Source organism: Rhinoraja longicauda, chromosome 31, assembly GCF_053455715.1.
Source record: "Rhinoraja longicauda isolate Sanriku21f chromosome 31, sRhiLon1.1, whole genome shotgun sequence".
NCBI lineage: Eukaryota > Metazoa > Chordata > Chondrichthyes > Rajiformes > Arhynchobatidae > Rhinoraja > Rhinoraja longicauda.
This window is the reverse complement of record NC_135983.1, coordinates 6707935-6725222: the sequence shown is the minus strand read 5'-3', so window position 1 is coordinate 6725222 and position 17288 is coordinate 6707935. Positions and strand designations below refer to the sequence as shown.

The 17288-nt window shown below is 39.5% G+C and overlaps 1 protein-coding gene across 2 annotated transcripts in view; it reads right to left on the bottom strand.

Moving 5' to 3' along the window:
- Positions 1 to 17288, bottom strand: part of scai (suppressor of cancer cell invasion) — a 97235-nt gene that overhangs the window by 18873 nt on the left and 61074 nt on the right. For both annotated transcript variants that reach the window (XM_078426037.1, XM_078426038.1), the window contains exons 4-12: positions 16388 to 16474; positions 13953 to 14051; positions 13450 to 13546; positions 12041 to 12139; positions 7981 to 8133; positions 5681 to 5782; positions 2485 to 2586; positions 2065 to 2143; positions 516 to 615 (exon numbers count right to left, since the gene is read on the bottom strand). In XM_078426037.1, the coding sequence (XP_078282163.1) occupies positions 516 to 615; positions 2065 to 2143; positions 2485 to 2586; positions 5681 to 5782; positions 7981 to 8133; positions 12041 to 12139; positions 13450 to 13546; positions 13953 to 14051; positions 16388 to 16474 (918 nt within the window). The remainder of the gene's footprint in view (positions 1 to 515; positions 616 to 2064; positions 2144 to 2484; positions 2587 to 5680; positions 5783 to 7980; positions 8134 to 12040; positions 12140 to 13449; positions 13547 to 13952; positions 14052 to 16387; positions 16475 to 17288) is intronic.

The following is a 17288-nucleotide window of genomic DNA, read 5'->3' as shown; positions in this document are numbered from 1 at the left end:
CTATCACATCTTTAATAACTGACTCTAGCATTTTCCCCACTACCGATGTTAGGCTAACTGGTCTATAATTCCCCTTTTTCTCTCTCCCTCCCTTTTTAAAAAGTGGGGTTACATTAGCTACCCTCCAGTCCTCAGGAACTACTCCAGAATCTAAAGAGTTTTGAAAAATTATCACTAATGCATCCACTATTTCTGAGGCTACTTCCTTAAGCACTCTGGGATGCAGCCTATCTGGCCCTGGGGATTTATCTGCCTTTAATCCATTTAATTTACCTAACACCACTTCCCGACTAACCTGAATATAAAATACACCAGTGCTGTTGAAAATTGTTAACCGGATTTTGTATTTGCTCCAGGGATTTTTATTTGGAGCCGATTCTGCTCTAATTCCATACATCTTAGTTATTTAGAAACTAGTGACTGCTGTAGATTGTAATAAATATATTGGACAGCTTGCCAATAAAAAGTTGAAACTGATCATTGCCTGCAGTGAGATTAATATCATTTTGACATACCAGTGCATTTCTTTAAATGAATTGTTGCGTTTTTGTGTTACTTCCATGTTTCCTGTGTCACGATTATTGTTGGTGAGGACTCCACCAAAATCATATGGACCTAAACAGGAAAACAGACAGGCATTCATGCAAGATGTAGTCAGATTGTACATATTTTAATTATTTGGTGTCCTCACCAATTGCACATATACCCTGTTGCATTATACATCTGCTAACCACGCCATTGAACAGGATACAGTTTCATGGATAATTGAAATTGAATAATTATTGCATTCTTCATTTACAAAGTGAACCCTGGGCAGTACAACAGTAACGTCAAAGACATCACTACTCCCCGTCTCCACAATTATTTAAGGTGTCGGCCCATTTAATTCAATCTCTTGAACTTGCCCAATTTAAGTTGGGGAATCCGTCACCGGTGGGGGTCAAGCCTTCAAATCCAAGGTCACCTTCATTCAACATTCCCTAGTTTCTGGTCGTTCTGCCAATGGGCTTCATCTACTCTGTCTGAACACTTCATGGTTTTAAATATCTTCGTCAGGTTCCCTTGCAACCTCCTCTGTTCCAAGGACAACCCTGGTTTTTCTTCCACAGATATTCTGACCATTTCCTTCCAAGATGCTGTCTAGCCGGCTGAGCTCCTCCAGTCGTTTTTTGCTCAAGATTCCAGCATCTGCTAGCTCGTGTTCCCAGCTTCTCTAGTTTATTTACTTAACAACGGTCCCTCATCTCTGGAAACATTCCAGTAAAATTTCTTCTTCACTCTCTCCAAAGCCTCCTGTTGTCATTGGCAATTTAAAGCAAAGACAAAAGATTCAGGAGGAACTATAGAAGATTTTTTTCTTCTTCTGTGAAGAATATAACCATCTCTAAAGTACAGTTTGTACAGGTGGTGAGATCAATGAATCCAAGCTTTCAAAATGGAACTGAATTGGCATCTATGGGGAAGTAATTTACAGGGCATGTGGAAAGATGACATGGAAATGGAACTAAATGATTTCCTGTATCGGAACTCCAGCATGGACCCGAGCCAATCTGTGCTGCAATAATACCATGATTCTATTAGAAACCATAGTTTGGACATTGCCATACAAATTTAAAAGGACAAAAGCACACTTATGTAAGCCTCCACTGCTCTTTGTGGAACTTCACGTGGTGACAGGGGAGCCCTCGAAAGGGCTCTAGAACATTAATACAAATGCTAAGGATAAAGGTCTTAGCTTCCACAATAGGGAAAGGGATAGTTTACTCTAAAACACATAGGGAAAAATTGGATAAAATAGTTAACGGGAAGGGATGATAAATGGCCTCTAAAACAAAAAGAATATCCTGATCCAATTTAAATTACTTTTTCAAAATCAAATTTTCTGCAGATCGATGGAAATTATCTTTATGCTATTTGTGCAATACAAGTGTTTCATATACCTAGTGATAAAACAGAGAAAAAATTTATCCCGTGCCCAACCTAATCTCATACCGTCTACATAAATGAACGTTTAAGTGCCCTCAATGTAATTCAATCCCAATAGATAACTAGAAAGGATGATACCTTCATAATCACAACGACCCGTGGGAAACACGCCAGTGGCCGACAGATAGACCAGTAAAACACTATTACCAGGCAACTCCTGTAAATAAAAATAGAGGGATAGTTAATGTAGCATTACAGCCACTGACATTCTCCTTCATTGATTACTGGGAGGCTATAACAAATAAGCATTGCTGTTATAAAAACATTTTAAATCTAAACAGTTTGGAATAACTATAGTAGCATGAAAGGTTGAACTGAAATGACATTCTAAGATCTTTATTGACAGGGTGAGAGACATTTCCACAAACATCAGAAGTTCAACCATTCCGTTTGATTTTTACATATTTTTACATTCACCCGACTCTGCTTTCTGTAATAATTACAGGCTATTGTGCATTATTACTTTCCTACTTTAACTAACTCAAAACATAAGCAGACCTTAAATGATGCAGAAAGGAATGTGTAAAGTTGACTGAATGTTGGCTTGTACAGCAAATATTTGTGTGGATTTTCTCGTTTTGATGGTTTCTCTGTTGGCTCCTGGAGAGATAAGAGAAATAGTACAAATTTCTTTGATGCCATTTTTATTGAAGTGCTTTTGCATTTCTGACTGTCTTCATGATTGCTTGTCCGCTACTCCCAATTGATATAACCTCTCTTAAGTCTTGTCTAGTTGGTTAGAATTAAATTAGATAAAAAGTCATTTCAACATTGCAAAGTTTAAAACAAACCATTTTAACTTCGAACACTATAGCACACGAACAGGCAAGCCTTCAGGCCCAATGTCTGTGCCAAACATGATGCTAAAATAAACTAATCTCATCAGCCTGCATATGATCCATATTTTGCAAGGACATTTTAAAAATTAACTATATTCTTCACCATACTGGAATAACAGGACTGGTCAGGATTTTGTGGGGAAGTGCCAGAGGTTTATACATTTGCTGCATGAGTTGGAAATTCGAAGTTCTCAAATGTAGATGTGTGAACACCAAAGCCCAACCTCTCCTCGACTACACTCTGATGTTGGATTCCTCACGCAGTCTAACAACACAGCTGTAGGTTCATGAGTCAAGCGTGTTTAATTGTCATATGTAGCGAAATGGAATGATAAATTCTTACTTGCAACAGCTTAAAAGGTTGTTAAACTCAGTATGCAATAGGTAACATAATAAAAACAAACAAAAAAGTAAAATAATTTTTAAAAACAATATTAGTGTAAAACAAAACAAAAACTCGAAGTTCCTATTGCAATCAAGACAGTTCGTAGTTCAGTTTAGTTGATGTTTATAGTGATCAATAGTCTGATGGATGTTGGGAAGAAGCTGTTCCTAAACCTGGACGTTATAGTTTTCAGAATGCTATACCTTCCTCGCGATGGCAGGAGTGAAATGAGAGCATGGCCAGGATGGTGTGGGTCCTTGATGATGATGGCTGCCTTTTTGAGGCTGCGCCTCTTTAGAATTTTACAGATACAGAATGGAAATAGCCCTTCGGTCCAGAGTCCACGTCGACCAGCAATCACCCCATACAATAGCACTATCCTACACACTAGGGACAATTTACAATTTACAGAAGCCAATTAACCTACAAACCTGTTTGTCATTGGAGTGTGGGAGGAAACCAGAACAGCTGGAGAAAACCCACGTGGTCACAGGGAGAATGTACAAACTCTGTACAGATGGCACCCGTAGGTTCAAATCCGGGTCTTTGACACTGTTAGGCAGCAATTCTACCGCTGCGACATTCTACCTCCCATAGATCCCTTCGATAGTGGGGAGGTCAGTACCCATAATGGACCAGGAAGTGTCCACCACTTTTTATAATCTTCTTCTGTCCTGGGCGTTCAAGTTGCTGAACACAGCGTTCCGGCTGTGATGCAACCAACTAATATGCTCTCCACCATACACCTGTAGAAGTTTAATAGATTATTCTTTGACATACCAAATATCCTTCATCTTCTAAGGGAGTAGAGGCATTGACGGTCTTTCTTTAAAATTGCATTAATATGATGGATGCATGACAGATCTTCAGAGATATGCATGCCCAGGAACTTGAAGTTGTTAACCCTCTCCACCAGCAGCCTGATGAGGATAAATTAATGGAACTTCAGCCTTCTTCTCCAAGTTAACAATCAGCTCCTTTGTCTTAATGATATTGAGAGCACCAACTGCAACTGTCTACCTCTGTGCAAGGTGTGACTTCAACCACTGGACCGATGCCCATTGACATCAGTTGCACCAGAGATCCGTGAGACCTCTTCGATCAGTGCTAACTTGAAGTTGTTCGCACCTCATCTCTGGGTTTCTCTTCTTTGTTTCACGTTTGGACAAAAGTTATGATGGATTTGAGTGGTTCCTGGAGAAATCCCATATGGGGATCAGTGAAAGCAGATATTGGCTTGTTTGATGGGGGCTTCCTTAACTCACATTTGAAATGGAATGTGCAGTAATTATTAGGATTGGATTTGTGTGCCCTTGTATATTCTACATCATTGCATTCGTGCACAAAGGGCCTTGCTGCAATAAGGCCATATTATGGAAAATTAGGCCAAATATTATGGAAAATTAGGAGTCAGGTCTGGACCTATTGTATGGGGTCAGTGGTGACCATGGGAAATTGCCACTGGCAGAAATATTAGGCTATGAATAAAGGTGCATAATGCTTAATCAGAATGGTAGTATCTCCTATTATAAATATTGGGGTAACTCCACTAATGAAACCAAAAACAAGTTTACAAATCGAGACAAGAGACTGCAGATGTTAGAATCTCGAGCAAAAAAATCAAAGTGCTGGAGGAACTCAGCGGTTCAGGCAGCATCTGCAGAGGGAAATGATAATGTATCAGGTCAGTCCCTTCTTCAGAATCTCAAGAAGGGTCCCGGCCTGAAACATTATCTGCCCATTTTCCTCCGCTGCTTGGCCTGCTTAGTTCCTGCAGCATTTCGCTCTTTTGCTTAAATTTATTAATGGATTAAACCAAACCCACATAAAGAGACAATCTCTTTTAATATCACAATGTTTTGCCAGCTGGCGCTTTTTTGAGCTCTTTTGACTTTGTGGCACATGGTTGTGATTCGTAGCAGAGATATACCTGGCCAGTATTTTCTGTTTTAGAATCTAGTCAATTGATTTGGTTTTTCCTGGCCAAGGTAACTCAGCTCCAATCTCAAATAACAGTTGATGTTGGGTTTCAAGGGAATGAGCCAAATGCAGGTAAACGGGACTAGCTTGAATAGACATCTTGCTCGATATGTCACAAAATGCTGGAGTAACTCAGCAGGTCAGGCAGCATCTAGGAGAGAGGGAATGGGTGACATTTCGGGTCGAGACCCTTCTTCAGAGGGTCTTCTTGCTCGATGTAGGTGAGTTGGGCCGAAGGTCTCGTTTCCATGCTGTATGACTCCATGACTTACTGACCATATCCTTGAAGCGACAGGTTAGGTCATCAGCAAAATATTGTAACAGTTTTGCAAATTAAAACATGTTTTAAATATTCCATGCAAAATCACGTTATATTGGATGCGAATCATTATTTCCAAATCAAAACACAACTGGCTTTTGCCTCAACCTCCAGAAAATAATTTATAATATTAAAATAGAATCATCCAAAAGATTAACAGTCATCTCTCACCTGTGATCCAGTCTTGCCCAATTGTGAAGTCAAATTAATAGGTTCTCGTTCCAAGGCCTGCAGCATTCTGAACATGTCAATAGTTAATTCACTGAACTTAACCTAAAAGTTAAAAATAAATAAAGCAAATCATAAAAATTCACAGAAACAGACATTTCTACTTTAGAACATAGATGCCTACCAACACAGATCACTCAGGATTGTAATGGCCTTGAAGCAGTGGATATCACATAACCCTGCCTAGTTTCTCCAATAAGAAAATTAAGAGTTAAAACCCAAAATTCCACTCTGCATTCATAAACAACTAAAAAAGTTACAAATCAAAATCAATGCTACAAAAATGATATTTCAGTGCATAAAAGAGGACATTGAGACAGCCATGTACAGGGGACCTGGACCAGTTTATGCAAGGCTCCTGTGCAAGATGTGACATGCAATGCCTCATGCTCACTGGAGTTGTAAAATCCAGAGCTTCTGTGCATAGCAAAGTCTCAAAGTGAATGAAGGGAAGAGCACAGTGTAGGCTACAAGGAAGCAATATTCTCAACAGTAGTTTTCCCACTAGTCAACCAGGAATAGAGGTGGTCGAGGCCTCTGAATCATCTGGCGAATCAGGCTGATATTCACTCCAGCAGATGTATTTGTGCTTCACAATATCACAGCTGTGACAATTCCGCGCTACCCAACAGACATCATTGTTGCTGTTGCATCATTCACAATGCATCTTCCCAAAATCCAGGATTGACGATTACTTTTAGCAATCACGATTTCAAGTTCTGTTGTGTAGTAGTTACAAACAACGTGTTAAACTGCAGAACTTGTATCTTAGTGCTTCGTGTTTAATAAAGCTTAATATAGATCAATGCGTTATAGAAATCAAGAAAAAGTGTAGATGCCTAGAAATCTGAAATATCAACATAAATCACTCAGCAGATCAGTCAGCAACTGTGGCAAGAGATACAGTGATAACATTTTAGGATAAAGACCCTTTGTCTATTCTGATAAAAAAGGTCTTCGATCTGAAACGTATATAGTTTGTATGTTTAAGCTCTTAGAACATGCTATAGGGGGCAACACGAGCTCTTGAAAAAAAACAATTCTTTGTGACTACACCAAAATGGGTTTCTAATTTAGTTCCATTTACTAATTTATTCACTCAGTTGGAAAGTGTGATAGTGTGAACCATTACCATTTCCTGAATTGAAAAGAGATCTGCATAGCACGCTTGCCCTGCAGGGTAACATAAACAGAGGAAATTGCACTATTGCCATTGGTTTATTATTGTCACGTGTACAGATACACACTGAGAAACCTGTTTTGCACGCTATCCAATCAAATCAAATTGTACACGAGTACATCAGGTAGTGCAAAAGAGAAAAACAGTGTTACAGCTAGACAGAAAGTGCAAAGTAAAACAATATGTGCAAGGGCTACAACTTGATAGACTGAAAGATTGGGAATTCATCTATTAACATAAGCTACACAATGCTCCATACTAAAAGGGAGGAATTTAAGGCTACAGCAGAGCCTATTGCAGAAAAGTGCACTATCGAACGTGTGAACGTAGAATGGGGCAGCACGGTGGCGCAGCGGTAAAGTTGCAGCCTTTCAGCGCTTCAGTGCCGGAGACCCGGGTTCGACCCTGACTACGGGTGCTGTCTGTACGGAGTTTGCACGTTCTCCCTGTGATTTGTGTGAGTTTTCTCTGAGATCTTTGGTTTCCTCCCACGCTCCAAAGACGTACAGGTTTGTAGGTAAATAGGCGTGGTAAATGTAAAAATTGTCCCTAGTGTGTGCAGGATAGTGTTAATATGCGGGGACCGCTGGTTGGCGCGGACCCGGTGGACCGAAGGACCTGATTCCGCACTATAGGGGATCTTATAGGGACTTATAAAAATTATAAAAGGATTGGACAAGCTAGATGCAGGAAAAATGTTCCCAATGTTGGGCGAGTCCGGAACCAGGGGCCACAGTCTTAGAATAAAGGGGAAGCCATTTAAACCTGAGGTGAGAAGGAACTTTTTCACCCAGAGAGTTGTGAATTTGTGGAATTCTCTGCCACATAGGGCAGTGGAGGCCAAATCACTGGATGAATTTAAGAGAGAGTTAGATAGAGCTCTAGGGACTAGCGGAATCAAGGGATATGGGGAGATGTTGGGCACAGGTTACTGATTGTGGATGATCAGCCATGATCACAATGAATGGCCTCCCCTGCACCTATTTCCTGTTTCTATGTTTCTATATCTCTAAACTAAACTAAACAGAAGGCAGCAAAAAGTAGAAATATAGACGAGACATACCTGACTACTGCAGTTTCCAATAATTAGTGCATCTGCCAATGCCAACTGGCCAGCTACCATCCCTTGTTCCAGAGGTGGAACAACTCCTTCTGCCAGACGATTGGAGATTACCACAATGCTGTTGTCATCATTTAATATAATTGCAGGATCTGCCTACAAAACAAGAATTTAAAACTGGTTAGTGTTGTGCATAAACTAAATCAAAGAGGCAAACTATGTGTGTATTCCATTAGATTAGAGTTGGTAACACGATTTTCCGAAGAAAGTTATCCATCAACGTGTCATAATCAATGAAAAAAAACCTAAATATCCAACTGCTATAGAATATAAGAACTTAACATCAGTTAAAATATAAACTAAATGTAGCCATCAATGTAAGTCAGAATTATAATCAGAGTCATACAGCACGGAAACAGACCTTTCAGCCCAACATGCCCATGCTGACCAAAATGCCCTAATTACATAAGTCACACCTGTCCACGTTTGGCCCATATCCCTCTCAACATTTCCTATCCATGTAACTGTACAAATGTTTTAAAAATATTGTTATAGTGCCTGCCTCAATTTCTTCCTCTAGCAGATCGTTCCACATACCCACCACGCTGCAAGTGAAAAAGTTGCTTCTCACATTCCTATTAAATCTTTCCACTCTCACGTTAAACCTATGTCCTCTGGTTCTTGATTCCCCTACTCTGGGTAAAAGACCGCATTTTTATCTACCTCGAAAAGATCATCCCTGTTCCTCCTGCACTCCAAGGAATAACATCCTAGCCTGCTCTACCTCTCCTTATAGCTCAGGCCCTCAAGTCCTGACAAAATCCTTGTAAATTACGGTAGGTTATCAGTATGGTGCATCAATGCCAATTACAATTGACAGTTAGAAATTCCTTAAGGTAAGACCCTTAACAGCATTGATGTGTAGAGGGATTTTGGAATTCAAGTTCATAGCTCACTGAAGGCGGCAGCACAAGTAGATAGGTGGTAAAGAAGGCATTTGGTATGCTTGCCTTCATTGCCAAGGGTATTGAATATAAGAGTCAGGAAGTCAAGATGCAGCTCTATAGGACTTTGGTTAGGCCACATTTGGAGTATTATATACAGTTCTGGTCACCCTATTACAGGAGAGACGTGGAAGCTTTGGAGAAGGTGCAGAGGAGGTTTACCAGAATACTACCATTTTGTGTCTATCTTTAGTATAAACCAGCACCAGCAGTTCATTTTTTATTCCTTGCCAAGAGTTGGCAAATGCACCATTAAATGTGTAATTAAATCATTCTGAACAAGCAACCCCTGGCTTGCGCTGACTGAACTGACTGTACCTACCAATAGTTGAGGAAGCATAAATATCACATTCGTGACAGTGATGCTGCGAAGTGTATGGGGGAGGGGTGCTCACAGGGTGAGAAAGCAAAGAAGTTAGGGAGAAAATAACAAAAGCTTAAAACCTTTTATATCTGCAAACTCTTACCATTCTGAGAAAAAACATTAATTTTTCTCCACATATATTGCCCGGCCTGCTGAGTATTTTCAGAACATTTTGTTTATATTTCTTGCATTAAACATTACTTTAATTTTTTTTTCAGTTGAATGACGAATAGATTAAGATCAGTTTGACAGACACCCAAACATCCTCAGCAGTAGTTAGTATTACAGTTATGAGTTTTGCTGAAGGCAATTTTCCTCACAATGACAGCACCTTCAGAACCTTCAACATTTCAGATTGAATTGGGAGGCTGTGGCTTGTTACTGTTCACTTGTGTGCAAACATAATGCACACTGGAACTGAAGGGGGAAATGGCAGGCTACAGATTTCAACACCCACATTCCCAAAGCTGGGTCTGCTGGAACAGAGGACATCAAGTGAAAAAACAGACACTTCACCACTGGGAAGGAATCATGGAAACGTCTCCACTCTTGTAAAAATTACACAACTGGAGTGGAGAAATGTTCCATGTGTTTTATTTTAAATTGAAAACTTAATCAACCGTCTTATTAAACTATCGGTTCACTTTCACAGTTGTTTTATTTCTTTCATTTGCACAGATTTTCTGACCCCATGCTGCAATTTTCCACCATTTTTGCACATTATGAAAACGGTTATGCCATTAGATTACAAAGGGAAAAAAGCAGATGGGAAATGTAATGATCTGTGGCCCTATCTAAACAAAGTGAGAACACGACCAGGGGAAGAGGACAAGATGTGAGAGTCTAAGAAAGAATGATGGAGAAGGGAAAGTTTAAGATTCTGCAGGAGCCGGTAAAAATATGTCCACAGGGCTAATGGGATCTATCCAAGGTTATTGAAGGAGGCAAGAGTTGACATTGCTTGGACCTTGACAAAGTTCTTTGTATCTTATTTAGTTTAAAGATGCAGCATGGAAACAGGCCCCTTGGCCACCAAGTCTGTGCGAGCCATTGATCACCTATTCTCCCAAGTTGTACGTTATCCCATTCACGCATTCATTCCTTATACACGAGAGGCAATTTTACAGAGACAAATCAACCGCACCAGAGGTCAGGATCAAATAAGGTTCTCTGGTACCGTGAGGCAGCAGCTCAACTAGCTGCGCAACCATACTAGGAGAGTTCCCAGAGCACTGAAGAATAGCCAACGTTGAACCTCTGTGACAATGGAGACAAACTAGGAAATTAAAGACCATTGAGCCTTCCATCCACAGAAGGGAAATTACTAGAGGAGAATCCAAAGGAGATTCTTCAGCTTAGGATCTAACTGCATTTGGAAAAGTAGACATTTTAAAGGAGAAGGCACAAATGATGTTTTGGGTCAAGGCCCTTCTTCACATTGGAAAAGAGTCCTGACCCGAATGTCGTCTGTTCATTTCCCTCCAAAGATGCCTCCTGACCTGCTGACTTCCATCAGCACTTTGTTCTTTTGTTGAATATAAAAGATGGGAAGCCACGTTACAGCCATATAAAACTTAGGTTTAGTTTTACACATTTTAAGTATCGTGCGCAGATCTGATCGCCACACTGAGAATGCCAAACTGAGAACCAAGCAAACCAAGCAAACTAAAAATAACAGACCACAAGTTTATCAAATCTAGTGATAATTCCAATATTTACAAAAAAGCAATTTGTCTGCTCTTCTCCCGTCTCAAATGTGACACATAGGGTTCCTTAATAAAAGAAAATCTACCGGCTGGATAAACATATTTTGCACATTGCCAAATGTCAGTTAACGCCACACACAAGCTTGCAGACAACATTAACAAGTTACATGAGCAGATAACACTAAACAAGGAAGAGCTAAATGTGCCACTGATTAATAAAGCTGGTACTTCCACTACATCCAAAATAGTTCATGCAGAATGTTCAAAGTTGTAAAATGATTCTAATTTCATTGCATGCTTTGTAGTATGTTTGAAAAACAATACTGAAGTAAAGGCTGTTCCTGTGCCTATCTGAATCTTGTACCTTTGCACTTGTGAATGTATTACAAGAAGACATCATACATTTCAGCAAAAAGATGAAGTTCTAATTAAAGGTATTTTTAGTACATTAAATTTTTACCTTCACAATCCATCAAATGAATTTAGAATGAGCATACAGAATAAATCTTTTGATAAATCGTTTTAACCAAGATGGGAAATTAATATATTGACTTAATGAGGAAAAAAATTACTTTTATTTTACACACATCATTTGGTCTGCACTATCATTACTTAATTAACACACTTCCTTCATTAAACATGACAGAACAAGGAACGATAATAATTGATCGCCATCTAAATGCTTTCCTATTATTGGAACAGTTTTGTAAAAAAAATGCTTCCGCCACTTCAGTTTGGCAATCATCCAAAGATGAGCTGATAAAATTCTGGCCTGTTTCAATGGAGCAGTTTGATTATTTATCAAGGTTCCAATGCTCTACCACTGCCATACCCTATCAGCAGCATTATCATTTTTACCACTGCAGCATAATCTGCGATAATTTTTAAAAACACAGAAACACAGATCAGTATATGATAATACTCAAATCATATTAAACAATGAAATGATGTAAAGACACAAAGTCTTATTTCATACCAGTTATGATTACCTCAACAAACGCAGCCACCTCTTGCAGTACAAGATTCCACTCCAACTGGTCTTCAGTGTTGAAGCGATGTGTATAATCTTCAATTTCATCTGACAATTCCTGTTCAAATTAGAAACCACTTTAGTGCAGACTATAGTGCCATAATAACAAGATTACCATTTTAAAAGTGATATGGGTAAACTTAAACTAGCGCAATGGGAAATAGCAGAAACAATTGTAAACAGATCACAGCACTGCCACTTTTCCTGGCAAACAGTATCAGATAGTAATTGCACTCAGGAATGAAATGGTAATTGCAGTGCTGTAATGAAATGCTGTTCTGCTTGGATTTGTTTAGTATGCAAAACGCTGGCAATGGTGGAACATTATCAATTCAACTGTGAACAATCCCAAATTTATATTGAGAAAGGCTTAAGATGTTAAGATTGCTTAGATAAAACAAATGCTAAGGCATTTAGAGAAGAAACTATGAGCTTGATTTTTTAGTCAATATGGAGAAACACATAGATCACAGATAAAGTGTGCTGGGATAACTCTTGGACAGCATAATCAAATCAAACAGGTGATTTTTAAATCATTCAGATGGTCTAGAATCATAAAGGGATTTATCAATTGATTGATTGATGGAGTAAGAAAATAACTTCAGATGCTGGTACAAATCGATGGTATTTATTCACAAAATACTGGAGTAACTCAGCAGGTCAGGCAGTATCCCAGGAGAGAAGGAATGGGTGACGTTTCGGGTCGAGACCCTTCTTCAGACTGAAAAAGGGTCTCGACCCGAAACGTCACCCACTCCTGCGTGGGTTTTCTCCGAGATCTTCGGTTTTCTCCCACACTCCAAAGGCGTACAGGTATGTAGGTTAATTGGCTGGGCAAATGTAAAAATTATCCCTAGTGGGTGTAGGATAGTGTTAGTGTGCGGGGATCGCTGGGTGGCAGGGACCCGGTGGGCCGAAGGGCCTGGTTCTGCGCTGTATCTCTAAATCTTTTTAAAAATCCAAACAGGGGCATCCGGAGAAAACCCACACAGTCACAGGGAGAGCGGTCAAACTCTACACAGTTCAAGATCGAACTGACAAAGGTTTAAGGAGGTTATGGATGAAGCATGGACAGAAAAAGAAAAAAAGGTAGAAATAAATAGTTCACGGGGATAGGATGTTTGAAGTTCATGTCTTGGTCAAGAGGTGTACCAAGATTTTGTAGGATTTGGTTGAGTCTCAGCAAGAAGCCGGGGGTTTGGGGGGGGGGGGGGGGGGAGGGGTTTTCAGAATATTGGGAGCAGTGATATTGGAAAACAGATAAAGGAACAGATCTAAAGGAAGAGACCAAAATCAAAAAGTTCAAAACAATTGTTTTCACCAGAACAAAAATAAGAGCACAATGTACAATTCACAAAAATGACATACCTTAACAAGATCTCTGACAAGGTCCATTTTGTTAAGCAGCAGACAAACTACTATGTATCGAGCATAATATCGTAGCTTTTTAACTACAAGCTCAGGCCTATAAAAAAGTAATGCAAATTGGACACTCAAAAGCAAGAAACATTGCTTGATGCATTCATTCAAGAAACAAATGGAAAGTATTTATAAGGATAAAATTAACAAACTGAATTATCTGTAAGTTACTTAGACTACAATTCTTATTTACTACTTTATTTCAAGAATATTTATTAAAATTCAAAAAATTACAATCCATGAAGGAAGACAAGTCCTGGATAATATATCACAGAAAAAAAACTGGTGCATAACAAAGTACATTGTAAAGTCACACCTGTATCACTTTGCATTTGTGGTTAAAATACACCAGTTTAATTATGTGATAAACCACAGCTATCTAGATCTAAGCCGCCTTCTATGCTGTCAGGAAAGCAGAGAGATCTGAAAAACTTTCAGGTATGAGATCTTACCTATCTTCCTTGGTGACCTGGGAATAATAGGCTCTTTGCCTTATTGCAGAGTAGAAGGAAAATGCTTCATTAAGATAACTGGTCTCAGAAGTACGCAAGCTAAGTGATGGGGTAGCAGGGAAACAAAACAAAGACCAGATCATATTGAAAACAGAAAAGATCAAGTTGTGCCAGAACATAATGGTTACCAGAAACAAGATCAATAAAAATGCTGGTTCCCACTAAACATGCTATAAACTAAGGCCTTTCAAGTTTGGGTGGCAGGGTGGTGCAGCGATAGAGTTGCTATCTTACAGCGTTTACAGTGCCAGAGACCCATGGTTCGATCCCGATTACAGATTCTGTCTGTACGGAGTTTGTTTGTACATTCTCCCTGTGACCGCGTGGGTTTTCTCCTTGACCTTCGGTTTCCTCCCACACTCCAAAGACATACAGGTTTGTAAGTTAATAGGCTTCCTATCAATGTAAATAGTCCCTAGTGCGTGTGTAGGATAGTGTTAGTGTATGGGGATAGTTGTTGCGGACTTGTTGGGCCGAAGGGCCCGTTTCCCCACTGTATTTCTAAACTAAACTAAAAACTAAACTAAATTCTTCACCATTCACTTCCAGGGAGGGGAGGGCAAGGAATCTCTTTCTCTACAAGATCTTTCTCCTGCCCTCCTCCACATCCCCTATAGTTTGTGTTAAGGAACCTGCACTAGGTCTTCCAGAAGGTAATAAAAAGTTTGGGTAAAGTCGATGTGAATTTGTGAGCAGGAAATCATGTTTAACAAATCTGTGTATTTTTTAAAAAGTTGCAGGATTAACAAGGAAAATCAAACAAGACCATGTGATTCAGTTGGATTTTCAGAAGGGTTATTACACAACATTAGAGAACATGGAATAAGAGGGCAGCACAGTGGCACAGCAGCAGAGTTGCTGCCGAATAGTGCCAGAGATCAGAATTCGATCCTGACTACGAGTGCTGGCTGTATGGAATTTACACATTCTCCGTGACTGAGTGGGTTTTCTCCAGGTGTTCCGGCTTCCTCCCACACTTCAGACACATATAGGTTTATAGGTTAATTGGTTTCAGTAAAATTGTAAATTGTCCCTAGTGGGTCAGATAGTGCTAGAGTATAGGGTGATTGCTGGTTGGCGTGCACTCGATGGGCCAAAAGGCCTGTTTCCGCGCTGTATCTCTAAAGTCTAAAAAAAGGGTAGGAATAATCAAGATCATTTTGTGCTGAGAGGTAGTGACTGGTAGGCTGCCACAGGTATCAGTATTAAGACCCAGGTTGTTCATAATCAAGTCGATCATTTGGATGGGGATTAAGTGCTGTATATGATACCAAACTGAGCAGAATGGTGAGTGACTTTGGTGGAAAACATGGATAAGGATGTGGCAGATAGAATGTAATGTTAAAAATTGTGAAGGTTAATCACTTTGGGGGTTTTAAAAAAAATGGCTTTCAGAAACTTGAGTATGCAGCGGCAACAAGCCTGGATAGTTAGCCTTGTTACAGAAGAAATTAAGTATGAGTTGGGATGTATTTCCCCAATTATATTGGTCATTGTGAGATGGCATTAAGAATACTGTGCACTGGAGTCCCAGCCAAAGGAAGGATTAACTTGTAATTGAGAAAACACATCAACAGTTCAACAGATTGATTTCAGGAATGGCAATTTCAGGAATGGCAACATGGGGAAATTAAACAGAATTTAGAAGAGCTCTTGACTTTTGAAAAATTAAGTGATCTCATTGAAATTTACAAAATTATTACAGTGCTTGACAGGACAGATGCAGAGTTGATTATTCACTAGCTGGGTATCTGGAAAGATGAGTAACAGCCTCAAAATAAGAGGTTGGCAATTAAGGTTATGAAAGAAAATATACATGGCAAATAGGTTGGCATGGACGTGGTGGGCCTGTTTCTATGCTGTATGATTATAACAGGGCCAGAGACAAGAAGAAATTTCTTCACCCAGAGAATAGTGAATCTTTGGAAACAAGAGGGCTGTAGAAGCTCAGATGCTGCTTACATTTAAGACTGAGAACAATATAATTTTAGATATTAAGAGAAGCAAGGGATATGGTATTACTGGAGGAAAGTAGTACCAAGGCAAAAAGTGAGTCAATGACAGAGAAGGCACATGGGTCAAATGACCAACTCCTGCTTCTATTTCCTATGTCTAATGTTCTGTTATTCTTTATTACTTCAACCTGCTTGTTTAACATTTCTTATATCTCACAGCACAGAGACGGCGGAAGAAATAAAAGTGTTTTTGTCCGGGGTTCACCATCTTGGCCTCAGTTTGAAGAAAGATTCCGACCCGAAATGTTGTCCATCCAGTTCCCTCCACAAATTCTGTCTGACCTGCTGAGTTGGCACTAGCAGTTTGTTTAATTTCATATTACTTAATTTGCTTTTGAACAATACAAAAATCAAACTTACTAATAATGGTAATACAGCTGTCCTATTTTTGAAGCAATTTCTCCAATTTGCCATCGCTTCAGGCCATACCTATTATCCAGGATTTGCCTAGGATGAAAGGGATAAAATAAAATATCCCATGCTTATTGTGCAAGTATGCTTATCATACATTTTATAATCTGAACTTTCAAATTTAACTCCAGAGATACTTTTAACTTGAGTAGTTTTATGTTTCAATGATTATAAGGTTGAATGTAAGGAGAACATATACATTTAATGTATATACGCCTATCAGAACTGATGTACATAGGGATCTTGGGGCCGAAGTCCACATCTCCCTGAAAGTGGCAGAGCTAGTAGAAAGGATGATAAAGGAGGCGTATAGTATGTTTACCATCATAGACCAAGGCATCAAGTTTAAAAGTCAGGAAATCATATCGCAGCTTTATAAAACTTTGATTAGGCCATATTTGGAGTACTCTGTGCAGTTTGATTATCTCGCGTCAGGAAGGATGTGGGAGCTTCAGAGAGAATGCAGAAGAGTTTTACCAGAATACCGCTTGAATTAGAAGATATTCGCAATAAGGTTGGAGAAACATGGGTTGCTTTCTCTAGAGCATTGGAGGTTGAGGGGAGACCTGATAGAAGTATATAAAATTATAAAAGGCATAGATAGATGGTCAGCAGGACTCAGCGGGCCTGTTTTCATGCGGTATTCGAAACTGAACATCACCGAAGAAAGTGTGACAAATAACCCAAGGTGTATAATGACAGTTAGGGAACATCATAGCTCGAAGATTTTCATGCGAATGTCTGCACAAACTGAGGTACTTGATTACGCGCTGAAACGTAAGCTCCAGAGGCTGTGGTGATGATGCTAAGCAGAGGGTAGTCAGATAAGGCAAGATCTGTCACCAAGCAA